This window comes from Sphaerodactylus townsendi, linkage group LG06 (assembly GCF_021028975.2).
Source record: "Sphaerodactylus townsendi isolate TG3544 linkage group LG06, MPM_Stown_v2.3, whole genome shotgun sequence".
NCBI lineage: Eukaryota > Metazoa > Chordata > Lepidosauria > Squamata > Sphaerodactylidae > Sphaerodactylus > Sphaerodactylus townsendi.
The window spans coordinates 5,609,997-5,624,845 of record NC_059430.1 but is presented as its reverse complement, the minus strand read 5'-3'; the positions used below and the strand labels follow the sequence as shown (position 1 = coordinate 5,624,845).

Below are 14,849 nucleotides of genomic sequence, written 5' to 3'. Positions count from 1 at the left end.
CAGGGTAGGCCTATGGCCTGATTCAAGGAGAAGAAGAGTTTGGATTTATATCCCCACCTTTCTCTCCCGTAAGGAGACTCAAGGGGGCTTACAAGCTCCTTCCCCTTCCTCTCCCCACAACAGACACCTTGCGAGGTAGGTGTGTCTGAGAGAGTTCTGAGAGAACTGTGACTGGCCCCAGGCCACCCAGAAGGAATGTAGGAGTGGGGAAGCAAACCTGGTTTCCCAGGTAAGGGTCTGCTGCTCATGCGGAGGAGTGGAGGATTGAACCCGGTTCTCCAGATTAGAGTCCACCTGCTCTTGACCGCTGGATCTTCAGGATAAGGCAGAGTCTTGGGTTTACTTGGAGGGACTTGGGGTCGGCTCCTATGGCTCTGCGGGCCTGACGAAATGGCGGCTTATCTGTCACTGTTGGACGGGGGTGGGGTGACATTCTTGAGCCAGCATGGCGTAGTGGTTAAGAGCAGGTGCACTCTAATCTGGAGAACCGGTTCTGATTGCCCGCTCTGCCGCTTGAGCTGTGGAGGCTTATCTGGTGAACCAGGCGGGTTTCCGCACTCCTATGTTCCTGTCGGGTGACCTTGGGCCGGTCACAGTTCTCTCAGAACTCTCTCAGCTCCACCTGCCTCACAGAGTGTTTGTTGTTTGGAGCACCTTCCCTATGAGGAGAGGCTGCAGCGTTTGGGGCTCTTTAGTTTGGAGAGGAGACGTCTGAGGGGGGATATGATTGAAGTCTATAAAATTATGCATGGGGTAGAAAATGTCGACAGAGAGACATTTTTCTCTCTTTCTCACAATACTAGAACCAGGGGGCATCCATTGAAAATGCTGGGGGGAAGAATTAGGACTAATAAAAGGACTAATTAGGACTAGTAAAAGGAAACACTTCTTCACACAACGTGTGATTGGTGTTTGGAATATGCTGCCACAGGAGGTGGTGATGGCCACTCACCTGGATAGCTTTAAAAGGGGCTTGGACAGATTTATGGAGGAGAAGTCCATCTATGGCTACCAATCTTGATCCTCCTTGATCTGAGACTGCAAATGCCTTAGCAGACCAGGTGCTCAGGAGCAGCATCAGCAGAAGGCCATTGCTTTCACCTCCTGCCTGTGAGCTCCCAAAAGCACCTGGTGGGCCACTGTGAGTAGCAGAGTGCTGGACTAGATGGACTCTGGTCTGATCCAGCAGGCTCGTTCTTATGTTCTTATGTTGTTGGGGGTGGGGAAGGGAAAGGAGCTTGCAAGCGACCTCGAGTCTCCTTACATGAGAGAAAGATGGGGTATACATCCAAACTCTTCTTCTGTTCCACGGATCTCTATGAGGGGGTGCATGGCTGGTGTTTCTATTGACCTGTCGCTTGCTTCCTGCCAGGCCTGTGACTCTGCCCCCCAAGTTGAGGAGCCCTGCGACAGCGTCCAACTCCAGCTGCCCTTCCCGGCTCACCACGCTGGCGGAGGCTACCCTCCGCACTGGGTACCAAGAGCCTGTTCTCACCTCTCAGCCTCTGTCCGCTGTCCCTTCCTCTTTCCTTCTCTCTGGGGGACGGGGTGGCTCAGTCCTTCCAGGGTGTCTGTCGTCCAAGCTCTGACCCAGGGAAAAAGCCTCCACTTTTGCATGCAGAAGGTCCCAAGTTCAATCCCGGCCACCGCCAGTTGAAAGGACCAGGGAGAAGGTGGTGGGAAAGAGATGCTGGAGGACCACTTCCAGTTGAGTAGACAATACTGGCCCGGGGGGACCAAGGGTGACAGGAGCCGTCGACCTCCCTGCAGTAACCAGACTCTTGGATTCAGAAGTCAGTTTATTGAACAGGAACACTGAGAACAGGATACGAGCCAACCTTTGCTGGAACTGAGTTCCAGTTCATACCGTGTTTCCCCGAAAATAAGACAGTGTCTTATATTAATTTTTGCTCCCAAAGATGCGCTATGTCTTATTTTCAGGGGATGTCTTATTTTTCGGTGTTCTGTTCGTCGGGCATGCTTCCAAACAAAAACTTGGCTACGTCTTACTTTCGGGGGATGCCTTATATTTCGCACGTCAGCAAAACCTCCACTACGTCTTATTTTCAGGGGATGTCTTATATTCGGGGAAACAGGGTAGTATCTGTTTAAGATCTCTTTTTCAAACACCCCTCCTCAATATCCCAGCAGGGAGAAATCGCAAAGTATTCTCAAGCTGTCCCAAGCTAAAAGAACTATGAAGGAGGGGAGGGGAAAGAACTCTAGAGAGCGGCTGCCAGTCAGCGTAGGCCAGTGATGGCGAACCTTTTCGAGACCGAGTGCCCAAATTGCAACCCCAAACCCACTTATTTAACGCAAAGTGCCAACACGGCAATTTAACCTGAATACTGAGGTTTTCGTTTAGAAAAAAAACGGTTGGCTCTGTGCGTTACTCGGGAGTAAGCTTGGTGAAGCAACCGTGCAATGCTTCGAATGGGTGAATCACGACCCTAGGTTTACTCAGAAGCGAGGCCAGCCTAGATATGTGTGTGTGTGGGGGGGATGTGATTTTCCGCTCCCCCTACATGACGAACTCTGTGCTCGCGTGCCCATAGAGAGGGCTCTGAGTGTCACCTCTGGCACCCGTGCCGTAGGTTCGCCACCGCTGGCTTAGGCAATACTGGCCTTGATGGACCGAGGGCCAGACTCAGTAGGAGGCTGTTTCATGTATTTATCAGAGGAAGGTTCCATGGACCACTGGCGGCCCCCCCGCCCCGCCCCAATCTGCCATTTAAGAACATAAGAACAAGCCAGTTGGATCAGACCAGAGTCCATCTAGTCCAGCTCTCTGCTACTTGCAGTGGCCCACCAGGTGCCTTTGGGAGCTCACGTGCAGGAGGTGAAAGCAATGGCCTTCTGTGGCTGTTGCTCCCGATCACCTGGTCTGCTCAGGCATTTGCAATCTCAGATCAAAGAGGATCAAGATTGGTAGCCATAAATCGACTTCTCCACCCGGGACCGTTTCCCTTCTGTTCCGCTGGGTATTTGGGGGCTTTCTCACTGTCTTCCTGCAGCTCCGCCTCCTTCGACCCGCATGCCCCGCCCTCTCCGCTCTGCTGGGGCCGCTGTTCTCTTTTCCGTTCACTTCCCCTCGGACACTCTTTAGTGCTCTGTACTTAGCTCTCTCCCTCTCTCTCTCTCTCTCTTTCCTACCCCCCCGGTCTGTTTTCACTCCCCATCCTTCGGCAGGCCACGGATGAGCCTGTTGCCCCTCCGGAGAACGTGGAGTCCATGCTGCGCCCCTTCAACCTGGTCATCCCCTTCACCGTGCAGAAGGGGGAAATCACAGGTAGGTAGCGGGGGCTTCCTGCCCCAGTATGGACGTGGGGCACAACTGGAGCTGGGGGGAGGGGTTAGTGTTACCCCAGGGGTCCTGGATGATGTGTTGGGGGAGAGAAACCTAAGTCAATAAGGTTTTTAATGGTTTTTTAAAACAAATATTTGCCACCTGTTCAACCAAGGAAGGCTTTTTGCTGGGTTAGCCCATAAACTGCCGCCATCTCCGGACTATAGAAATGGTATCTTCACAGGATAGAAGAAGAATTTGGATTTATATCCCCCTTTCTCTCCCGTGGGAGACTCAAAGGGGCTGACAATCTCCTTGCCCTTCCCCCCTCACAACAAACACCCTGTGAGGTGGGTGGGGCTGAGAGAGCTCCAAGAAGCTGTGACTAGCCCAAGGTCACCCAGCTGGCGTGTGTGGGAGTGCACAGGCTAATCTGAATTCCCCAGATCAGCCTCCACAGCTCAGGCAGCAGAGCGGGGAATCAAACCCGGTTCCTCCAGATTAGACACACGAGCTCTTAACCTCCTACGCCACTGCTGCTCCATGGGTCTGCAACCTGCGGCTCTCCAGATGTTCATGGGTCTACAATTCCAATTGGCCATGCTGGCAGGGGCTGATGGGAATTGTAGTCCATGAACATCTGGAGAGCCGCAGGTTGCAGACCTCTGGGATAGACTCTCAGGCATCCCATCCCTGTTGAGTTCCTTCCCTTCCCCAAATTCTGCCCTTCAACCACCCTGAAACCTCCATGGATTTTCCAATCTGGTTCACTAGGTTAGCGTCCACCGCTTATGTGGAAGAGTGGTGAATCGAACTCGGTTCTCCATGTATAGAACTGGAGGAGGAGTGGAAAATCAAACCCGGTTCTCCAGATTAGAGTCCACTGCTCTTAACCATTACTCCACACTGGCTATGCAGCAGAGGCATATCTAGGAAAAATGGAGCCGGGGGCAAAATTTGAGTGTCCCCCTCCCCCTAGGGCTCTATTTCCCCTAGATACGGGGGTGGGGGAGAGATCAAGCCGACTGCTGATCTCACAGAGGAGCGGCAGGTTGCCGACGGTGCCCAGGTCTACCACCCAAAGCTGGTGAGCGCAACCTGGGCCTGGGCGGTCCCCCACACGGTTATGTGATACCTCGTGTCCCCATGGGTGATACGCCCTTGCTGTGCAGATTAAAGGTCTCTCAGCAGTTGCTAGCTGTGATGACTGAAGGGAGCCTCCACATTCAGAGGTAGTCAACCTTCGAATCCCAGTGCCAGCAGCCAACATCAGGGGAAGGCCTAGGCCTTTGTTGCGTCTCCAGAGTAACAGGTTGGCCAGTATGAGATGCTGAATTAGCTGGACTCTTCTGATGTTCTTGATGTTCCTCTTCGTTCAGGTGAGGTGCGGATGCCCTCCGGCAAGACTGCCCGTCCTCACATCACGGACAACAAGGACGGCACCGTGACCGTGAAATATGCCCCCGTCGAGAAGGGTCTGCACGAGATGGACATCAAATACGATGGCAACCACATTCCAGGTGGGCTCCGGAGAGAGGAATGCACTTAGACAGCCAAGTTGGGTCCATTGAATTTACATCTATATTTTCTTGTTTCCAAATCATATGTTTTAATGCAAGCTGTACTCATGTGTTTGAGTTGTGTAATCGGAGTAATATTCAGTCAAATTTGTGAAATACAGGCTGCCATTCAGCCGGTTAAGCCACTAGGTGCACATTTTGGGGTATTACTGACTCCCTGGAGTTTAGCAGTCCAAGCTGTGGACCACCCAGATGGCGGGACTCGTTTCTGACCTCTTTCTCTCTCTCTTTGCCCCTGCGGCTACCCAGGGAGCCCAATTCAGTTCTACGTGGATGCCATCAACGCTCGCCACGTGAGTGCCTACGGACCCGGCCTGAGCCACGGCATGGTCAACAAGCCAGCCACCTTCACCATCGTCACCAAGGATGCTGGAGAAGGTGAGTCTCAGGGGTGGAGGCAGGATGGGAAATGGAGAGTCTAGACCAGGGATCTGTAACCTACGGCTCTCCGGAAGTTCATGGACTACAAATCCCATCAGCCCCTGCCAGCATGGACTACATGGACTACATGGCCAATTGGCCATGCTGGCAGGAGCTGATGGGAATTGTAGTCCATGAACATCTGGAGAGCCGCAGGTTGCAGACCCCTGGTCTAGAGGGGGAGAGGGTTTGGTGGGGATTGCTGACTAGTGAATTAGCCTGTTATAATTTATACTGTTTTATATTGTTTTATCTTGTATTTATTAAGTTTTATGGTTTTATAATTATTGTTCACCGCCCTGAGCCCTTCGGGGAGGGCGGTTTAAAAATTAGGTAGGTAGGTAGGTAGGTAGATGGGTAGATAGATAGATAGATAGATAGATAGATAGATAGATAGATAGATAGATAGATAGATAGATAGATAGATAGATAGATAGATAGATAGATAGATAGATAGATAGATAGATAGATGGAAAGAAAGATAGAAAGACAGAGAGAAAGATAGAAAGATAGATAGATAGATAGATGAATGGATGGTCACATGCATGGAAGGTAGGAGTGGCATGGTACGGACGGACGGACGGACGGACGGACGGATGGGTCAGGGCAAACTGATGGACCTTTGGAAGTGAAGGGCAGGTTATTTATTTAAAACATCTATCAGCTGCCTTTCTTCCTTATGGAGCTCGAGGCAATTAACAACATACATAAAACAGAATAAGCAAAAATATATAAAAGCAATTTTTTAAAAAACTAAATATTTTATTTAAGAGATTGAAATGAATAGAATATCATAAGTATGGGTGATACATACAGAAGAGTTGCAATGTTTAAATGAGATATCTCAGTTGTCACTTGAATATCTAATTTTACCATTTTTAGTAAAAAAAACACATTGCATTCTTTGATCACAATAAGTAAAAATGCAAAAAAAAGGAAAGGAAAAAACCACTTCTAATATATGTATAGATTTAAAATGCGATGAAATGTTCTATTCCAGTATTTCAGTGTTCTATTTTTACGTTGTTACTAATATTGCTCTATTAGAAGGATCGATGTTGTATAAATATTGTAGCAAAAAATCACAATTTAAGCCTGCTTTAATCAAACGCAGAGTTAAGGAAAGCCATCTGTAGCTGCATCCTAAAGATTGAGAGCGAGTGGTGGGCTGGGAGAACTCCATGGGAAGGCCATCCCATAATCGCAGGACTGCCATGCAAACGGCCCTTCCTTGTGTACCTGCCAAATGAGCTCCTTTGATTTATGGGACAATCAGGGGGGCTGACTCTGATCTGACTGTTTCCTCCCCCCAGGAGGTCTGTCCCTTGCTGTCGAGGGCCCCTCCAAGGCCGAGATCACCTGCAAAGACAACAAAGACGGGACCTGCACCGTCTCCTACCTGCCCACGGCACCCGGCGATTACAACATCATTGTGCGTTTCGACGATAAGCATATTCCCGGCAGCCCCTTCACGGCCAAGATCACCGGTGAGCCTTCCAAGAGACCTCGTCGCTCTCCCCTCCCCTCCCCGCCTACCAAAGCACAGCATCTCAATTGCCCAAATGTCCTCCCTGACCTCTCTCTTCCAACGCCAGGTGACGATTCCATGCGCACCTCCCAGCTGAACGTGGGCACCTCCACCGATGTGTCCCTGAAGATCACGGAGAGCGACCTGAGCCTGCTGACGGCCAGCATCCGTGCACCGTCTGGAAACGAGGAACCCTGCTTACTCAAGCGTCTCCCCAACCGGCATATTGGTGAGCCAGCTGAAGTAGTGGGTTCTTGGTAGTCGGGGGAAGGGCTGCCAAGTCATAGTTGACTAATGGCAACACCGTAGGGCTTTCAAGGCAGGAGACATTCGGAGGTGGTTTGTCATTGCCTCCCTATAGGGACCAACCCAATGGTAGACTCCCATCCAAGTACTAACCAGAGTCAACCCTGCTTAGCTTCCCACATCTGACGAGATCAGGGCAACATATTCTTGAGGGCTCAATATTCAACAAGAGGAGATCTAACCCTAGCCCTAACCCTAACCCTAACCCTAACAAAAGGAGATCTACCAGGATTGACTGATGTGGTTGATATGGACAGTCAGCATCTTTGGGGCTATTCGTCTGCTCGCTCACACGCGTCTCTTCCTGTTTGCAACCTACCCTTTGTGGCCACCTGTTACACAAGCTGACTGGCGGGTGGGGCTCCTTTTTCTGCGCTCAGCTGCTGATTGTTTTTTGAGCTTCTGAGCAATTTGAATGTTTGAGAACGTTCTGTAGCACTTCAGCTTCTGAACCAATGACCAGGAAGTGCTTATTTGAATTAGCTGAAGCTAAAACTGTCACAGCCAATAGCTGGAGAGGATTCAAACAACAGTGGGTCAACTGAGCTCAGGTGTTTTTTTTTGGGGGGGGTGGATCGGTGGGGGGGAGATGAGGTCTCTATGTAATTTTTGTGGAAGTGGACTGACTGATATTTTGGGGCAAACGGTTGTGGTCTGCATTTTTATTTTTTTTCTTTATGACCACAGACCTACTTCTTTGGCTGCAATCCTCTTTCATAATTTTGTTTGTTTCCATTTTTTTTCATTTTTCCCACGTGTATTTCAAATGCTGTGAAGGACAGAGTGTAATGCAACAAGTTTAAAGCACAAGTTTAAAGCACAAGTTTAAAGCAACAAGTTTAAAGCACAAGTTTAAAGCAACAAGGATGAGGGGGGGGGATTAAAATGCTTTAAAGTCCAATCCAAAGAGGGTGGATGCTAAACAAGAAACTAATTGCAAAAAAGAAAAGCAAAAACATTCAGTAAACACACCTTTCTTTCTTCTCCTTTGCCTTCCCACTTGCCTCTGCTGGAGCCACGGAAGCTCTCTAGCGGCCATTTTTATCCCCTCCAGTGCCACAAACATCCACACCTTACAGTGGCTTTGTGTTAAGTGCGCTGGAGTTAATTGGGCAGCACTGAAGTGTGCTAATTGACACTTCCTATCATTGTCACTAGGTGGAGCTATTGCTTTGCCTAAATCCTTTGCTGTTCGTGGATTTGGCACTCGCTGGACCTTGCTTCTGTGCCAGGTCTCTCCGCGCCCTCTTTATCTCCTGCCATTGACCCTTTTCCTCCCGCCTCTGCCTTCCGCAGGGATCTCATTCACCCCCAAGGAGGTAGGCGAGCACATTGTGAGCGTGAAGAAGAGCAGCAAGCATGTGACCAACAGCCCCTTCAAGATCATGGTGGGCCAGTCGGAGATCGGAGATGCCAGTAAGGTGAAAGTGTCGGGGAAGGGCCTGGTGGAAGGCCGCACTTTCGAGGTGTCTGAATTCATCGTCGACACACGAACCGCAGGTGAGCAATGCTGGGATCGTGGCCAGTTGTGCAAAGATGTAGGGTGTATATGTGTGTGGGATGTTCTCTATTCAGAGGCATGCAGGGGGGAAATGGCACCCCCCAGCACCCCACTTACATTAGGAGCAATCTAGTGGGGTGGGGGCGGGCCGAGGGACCAATGGGGGGGTAATCCAATGGGGGGGTTCCTGGGGTCAGGTGATCCCCCATGTTCCTCCAGCAGATACGCCACTGTCTCTATCCTAGAGTTTCGAGTTCTTGCCCTGTATTTCTCAGCCCCACCAAAAAGCATCATATCAGCTCCTACTTAGTTCCTTGGCTCCCTGATTCCTCTAGGTCAGTGGTGGTGAACCTTTGGCACTCCAGATGTTATGGACTACAATTCCCATCAGCCCCTGCCAGGGGCTGATGGCCAATTGTAGTCCAAGTGCCTGGCGGGGAAGCTGATGTAACTGAGTGCCATAACATCTGGAGGTATAAAGGTTCGGCCACCATCGCCAACTCTAGGCCAGGGGTCTCCAACATGGTGTCTTTGGGCGCCGTTGCTCCCACTGAAACCTTTCTTGGCATCCTCCCAGTGTTTTTCGAAAATGGGTGTGTCCAGGTGGGGCTTCTGCCCAGCGAGGCTTCTGATTGGCCACTGGAGATTGGACCCATCTGCTTTCTCCCCTCCAGGCTACGGCGGCTTAGGCCTGTCCATTGAAGGTCCCAGCAAGGTAGACATAAATTGTGAAGACATGGAAGATGGAACTTGCAAAGTAACCTACTGCCCCACGGAGCCCGGAAACTATATCATCAATATCAAGTTTGCCGACAAGCACGTGCCGGGTGCGTATCTTGCCCACCCCGGACCTTCTTCAGAAGTTCATGGGCTGCCGCTCTCGGACTTCTCTGCCTCAGCCGCTGAAGAAGCAGCCTGGTGGGGGAGGGGAAGGCGTGGGGGGCGATTCTCCATGACTAGCTGGCTTGCGCCTGGGGACATGTGACCCCACGTGTCCCTCTGAGCACTCTGCCCCCTGGGAAGCTCCCTTTGGCAGATGTGCGAAACTGGCAGATGTCTCACAAGACATCCAATGTAGGAGCAGCAGTGGCATAGGAGATTAAGAGCTCGTGTATCTAATCTGGAGGAACCGGGTTTGATACCCCGCTCTGCCGCCTGAGCTGTGGAGGCTTATCTGGGGAATTCAGATTAGCCTGTACACTCCCACACACGCCAGCTGGGTGACCTTGGGCTAGTCACAGCTTCTCGGAGCTCTCTCAGCCCCACCTACCTCACAGGGTGTTTGTTGTGAGGGGGGAAGGGCAAGGAGATTGTAAGCCCTTTGAATCTCCCACCTGCTTGAGAGAAAGGGGGATATAAATCCAAACTCTTCTTCGCCTTTCTTCTTCTTCTTTCTCTCTTTTCTCTTTCTTCTTCTTTTCCTTCCTTCCTTCCTTCCTTCCCTTCACTTCCTTCCTTTCCTTCCCTTCCTTCCCTTCCTTCCTTCCCTTTCCTTCCTTCCCTCCTCCTTCCTTCCTCTTCCTTCCCTTCCCTTCCTTCCATACCTTCCTTCCTCCTTCCTTCCTACCCTGTACCTACCTACCTGCCACCCACCTACCTACCTACCTACCTGGGCAGTACCTACCTGATCTATCTATATCTATACTCAATTCCCCTCCCTAGAGGAGGCTCAGGGCGGTGTCCATCAACACTAAAACAATTAAAACATCAAATACATAATTTACAATAAAATAATATATAAAATACTAAAACTACAGATGGCTTCAGCCCCTCCTTCCCCCCTCTTATGTGTATGTGTACCCATGCAGGAGGCCAGCAGATGTTCTTATGGCCGGAGTTGGGACATCATCCCTGCTGGCCAAACGCCAGTAGGCGGAACAGGGTCCATTTTTTACAGGCCCTGCAGAAACTTCTTTGTAAATCCTGCAGGAGACCCTGGATCTCTACCTGGAAGCCTGTTCCCACCAGGTAGGAGACCAGGCAGTCAAAGTTTCTAAAAGCCCTGGCCCTTGTAGAGGCCAGCCAGATCGCCTTCTTCTGGTTCTAAACCCCCCGTATTCTTCCAGGGAGTCCTTTCACCGTGAAGATGACGGGCGAGGGGCGCATGAAGGAGAGCATCACCCGCCGGCGTCAAGCCCCCTCCATCGCTACGATTGGCAGCACCTGTGACCTCAACCTCAAGATTCCAGGTAGGGGCTGCACCGTAACCCAGGTCACTCGAGGACCAAAAGTGGGGCAGCTGGGGGGGGGGGGGGCATCCAAAAGGAATTTGCTCTGCCCCGTTCCCCTGCTTCTATGCACCTTCTTTTCCCCGCTCTTCTTTCTTTGGTGGGTTCCAGACTAGAAAACCATCGGTGTTCGTTAGTATTTTGCACAAACTTGGCTTCAGAATCCAGGCTGGGAATTCCAAAACTGCCCAAATACTTCATGTACCGTATATACTCGTGTATAAGTTTCCAATCTCGCGTATATGGCCGAGGTAATCTAATTTTACTGCCCAAACCTGGGAAAAAACTTATTGGCTTCGAACATGGCCCGGGTAGTGGGGAAGCCGAGAGTAGCCAAAGGGAAGGGAGCCTTTATTTGGGCAGTGACATCCAGGGGGGAGTCACTGCCCAGTCAAGGAGTTCTCCCTCTGCCTCCCGGGTTTGAGGGAAGCCCAGCCAGCCAGGAGTGCCTCTGGGTTCCCCTCTCCCCTCACCCTGGAGGAGGGGGCAGCAACAAAGGGAGGGTTTCAGGGTGGCAGGGAGGGTTGTCCGATCGGCCCGCCCCCAACCTGCCATTGCCACACAGGGAAGGGTGACTGCATTGCTATGATAAGTTAGGAGGGGGGGGCTTTTCTCAGCCTTTAAACGGGGCTGAAAAACTCGGCTTATACGCGAGTATATACGGTATTTTAATGTTTGGTTGTGGAGGGATATGGAAAATCTGAGCTCTTTAGCCCCCCCCCCCCTCCATTGGACCTGGGTTCCACTCGCCAGGTAGAGCTTTTGCCCAGGAAGGCTTCTGATTGGCCATTGGAGATTTGATTGACAGTGTAGATTTTTAAGAAAATGTTGCTTGAACAGCAGCTGCAAACGCAGCACAAGGATCTACACTGAAGCTAAGCTGTGGCAGCCATTTTGTGGCTGAATCCACCTCCTGCGGCAGCCATTTTGTGGCTGAATCCACCTCCTGCGGCAGCCATTTTGTGGCTGAATCCACCTCCTGCGGCAGCCATTTTGTGGCTGAATCCACCTCCTGCAGCAGCCATTTTGTGGCTGAATCCACCTCCTGCGGCAGCCATTTTGTGGCTGAATCCACCTCCTGCGGCAGCCATTTTGTGGCTGAATCCACCTCCTGCGGCAGCCATTTTGTGGCTGAATCCACCTCCTGCGGCAGCCATTTTGTGGCAGCTGTTTCATTGCTACCCCCCACCCAGGTACCGCGTCTGCACCAGGTTTCACAAGGCTTGGGGACCACTGGTCTCAGACCATTGGTTCTGCAACCTGCCATGCTGGCAGGGGCTGATGTGATTTGTAGTCCATGAACATCTGGAGAGCCGCAGGTTGCAGACCCCTGGTCTAGACTGTTCCCTGTGAGGTTTCCAGGCCAAGGAGTGGCTGACCTTCTAAAGACGCTCTTCTGTCCCAGCTCTTACGCCCTCATTTCTAACCATCTCCTCCCCCCTTGCTTCCCTCCTCCCTCTTCTTCGCTGCTTGCTACCGCCGGCACAGGGAACTGGTTCCAGATGGTGTCGGCTTCAAGAACGGGTTGTAGCGCTAAGACCTTCATCACAAGCAGCATCGCAGTTACCACGTACACCTCCGCACTAGCGGACGGAGATCAAGCAAGACCTCAAGGGCGGGCGGTGACCAAGCGAAGGTGAAAGCGGGTGGGAGGAGTCCACGCAGGTGGGCGGGGACCCCTTCCACAACGTCTTCGGCGACTTCCTCGGCCGCGAGAGCCTGGGCTCCTTCGGCAGCAGCATCGCCCGGACCCAGGAGGGTGCGTGGGCCTTGCGGGAGTGCAGTGCGTGTGCAGAGTGGGGTGCTTGCCGTGTGGGGTTGCGTGGGTCCCTTGCATGGGTTGTCACTGCGTGTCTGCATGGCAGGAGGCCTGTGCCATGGAATGGGGACTTCGCTTGGGCACACCTTCGGCTTCTCCAGAGTTTCTAATTTGAACCCAGGAGTGGAGACTCATAGTGGCTCTATTCCGCGACTTGCGCGATCCGACCTGTCTTCGAGCTGCTACAAGCCACCTAAGTGTTCGGCAGACAACCACTGGGATTGACGGTTTTGTACCAGCTTCAGCTCGCAGTAACGGTCAAATTTCCGACTCAAGTTAGGAACTACTACTTTTCCAGAAAACCACGCTCAAACTCAGCTCGATTCCAGTAAAGTGCAGAATCTCTGGTGCCAGGAGTCCCCCATTCAGCCAATCACAGCTGAGTGTTTCGGGCATGCGTATTAGCTAATAATCAAAACGCCACCTTTCGGCCCTCTCCATTCCTGTGGCAGTTTCTTTTTATAACGTGTGTGGGGATAGACGTGGAGCATGGCCGTAGAGAACAGTAGCCAATCGGAACGGAGCGGCTTAAGAGGTATTGTGGGATGATCCCATTCGAAGCTGGGATCAAGTTGGTTGCAGTGGGAACAACAACGGCTTCGACCTAGGTCAGTACCCTTCTCAGGGAGCTGGGTCGAACCTATTTTACTCGTGTGCGGAATCGCCCTGAGAGACCTTGAGAGTTTCAGGGTACAAGATGTTGAGACTCAAAGCGCCATTCATCCGGCAGGGACTTCCCATTCTTCAAAGAAGAGAGCTCTGACCCTCCAAAGCTTATACCCCCCAAATCCTGAATTCAAATCTAGCTCTTTTACTGCAGACCAATATGGCAATTCCGTGGAACTATCTAGAGTTCCTGTCCCTTCAGCCTGTGGTTCAGAAGACTAGACAAGAGAGTTTCTGCATCCAGGCTATATTCTAAACTTGAGACTGAGGGGAGGCACTGTGGCTCAACGGAAGAACATCTGCAAAGTGCCAGGTTCGATCCCTGTCATCTCCAGTTAAATAGTACATGATATAAAAGACCTCTGCCTGGGACCCTGGAGAGCCACTGCCAGTCAGAGTAGACCAGGGGTGTCCAACTCTGGCGCTTCAGATGTCCATGGACTACAATTCCCATCAGCCCCTGCTGGCACGGCCAATTGGCCAGTTTTCCAGGCTGGGTGCCCAACCAATCAGATCTCCAGCACGGCGCAGTGGTTAAAGAGCAGGTGCACTGTAATCTGGAGGAACCGGGTTTGATTCCCTGCTCTGCCGCTTGAGTAGTGGAGGCTTATCTGGTGAACCAGATGAGCTTGTGCCCCCCAACACCTGCCAGTTGTGTGACTTTGGGCTTGTCACAGCTCTTTGGAGCTCTCTCAGCCCCACCCACCTCACAGGGTGTTTGTTGTGAGCCGGGGGTAAACTACTTTGAGATTCCTACAGGAGAGAAAGGGGGGATATGAATTCAAACCCTTCCTCTTCTTCTTCTCTTCCCTGGCATCTGCCAATGTCTTCAGAGGCTGAGGCCAGGGTCTGAATGGCTGTTGGAGGGAGATTTGGTTGGCTGGGCATGTATTTTAAAAGTTGCTTCAGCAGCTACGGCTACCACAGCGCAAAGATTTTCGCTGCCTTTTTGTGTCTGTTTGCATGTGTGGGCGTGCAAGATTTTAAATAATATGTGCGTTTTACAAGGCAGCCTGTTAAACTTTTGCCCGAAATGCTGAAGAGTGACAGTTAAGCCTGCACTGTTAGGGACAGGGCAGGGCCCTGTTCTCAGAGCTAAGGCTCTGTCCGGTTACTCACAAATAACCATCCATAAGCTTCTTCAGTGTTCAGAGTTTATTGTTTCACTTAAGTATGAAGAGGGAACTTCATCCTGTTAGCAAGGCAACAGGGAGTGAGTATAGTCTCAAGGCTTCGTCACGCCTGTGTAACATAATTATACTAATCATAAACTGCATTCCTCCCTCGGGCCCTTTGCTCATTGGGTTGAGTCAAGTAGACGTACAGACCTGGTCATCTTATCCCACCTCTTACCACACCTTTTCATCCCATATTTTTAATGTAACTTGAGTCTAAAACACCTCATGTACAAAGTTTCTATAGCAATCAAGTCTTCTGCTAATCCTTATCTATTGCTAGCTCCCTTATCTCTCTGAGAGGTTCGCTTCTTCTCAACTCAGAGTCGAAAGCCTGTGT

General features: G+C 51.2%; 1 protein-coding gene across 1 annotated transcript in view; it reads left to right on the top strand.

Annotated features, from left to right (window-relative positions):
* Window positions 1-14,849, top strand: part of LOC125435273 (filamin-A-like) — a 66,080-nt gene that overhangs the window by 33,950 nt on the left and 17,281 nt on the right. Inside the window, 9 exon segments of the mRNA XM_048501462.1 lie at window positions 1,373-1,474; window positions 3,190-3,289; window positions 4,666-4,806; window positions 5,116-5,244; window positions 6,600-6,773; window positions 6,882-7,043; window positions 8,417-8,620; window positions 9,296-9,448; window positions 10,688-10,824. Coding sequence (XP_048357419.1) covers window positions 1,373-1,474; window positions 3,190-3,289; window positions 4,666-4,806; window positions 5,116-5,244; window positions 6,600-6,773; window positions 6,882-7,043; window positions 8,417-8,620; window positions 9,296-9,448; window positions 10,688-10,824 — 1,302 coding nt within the window.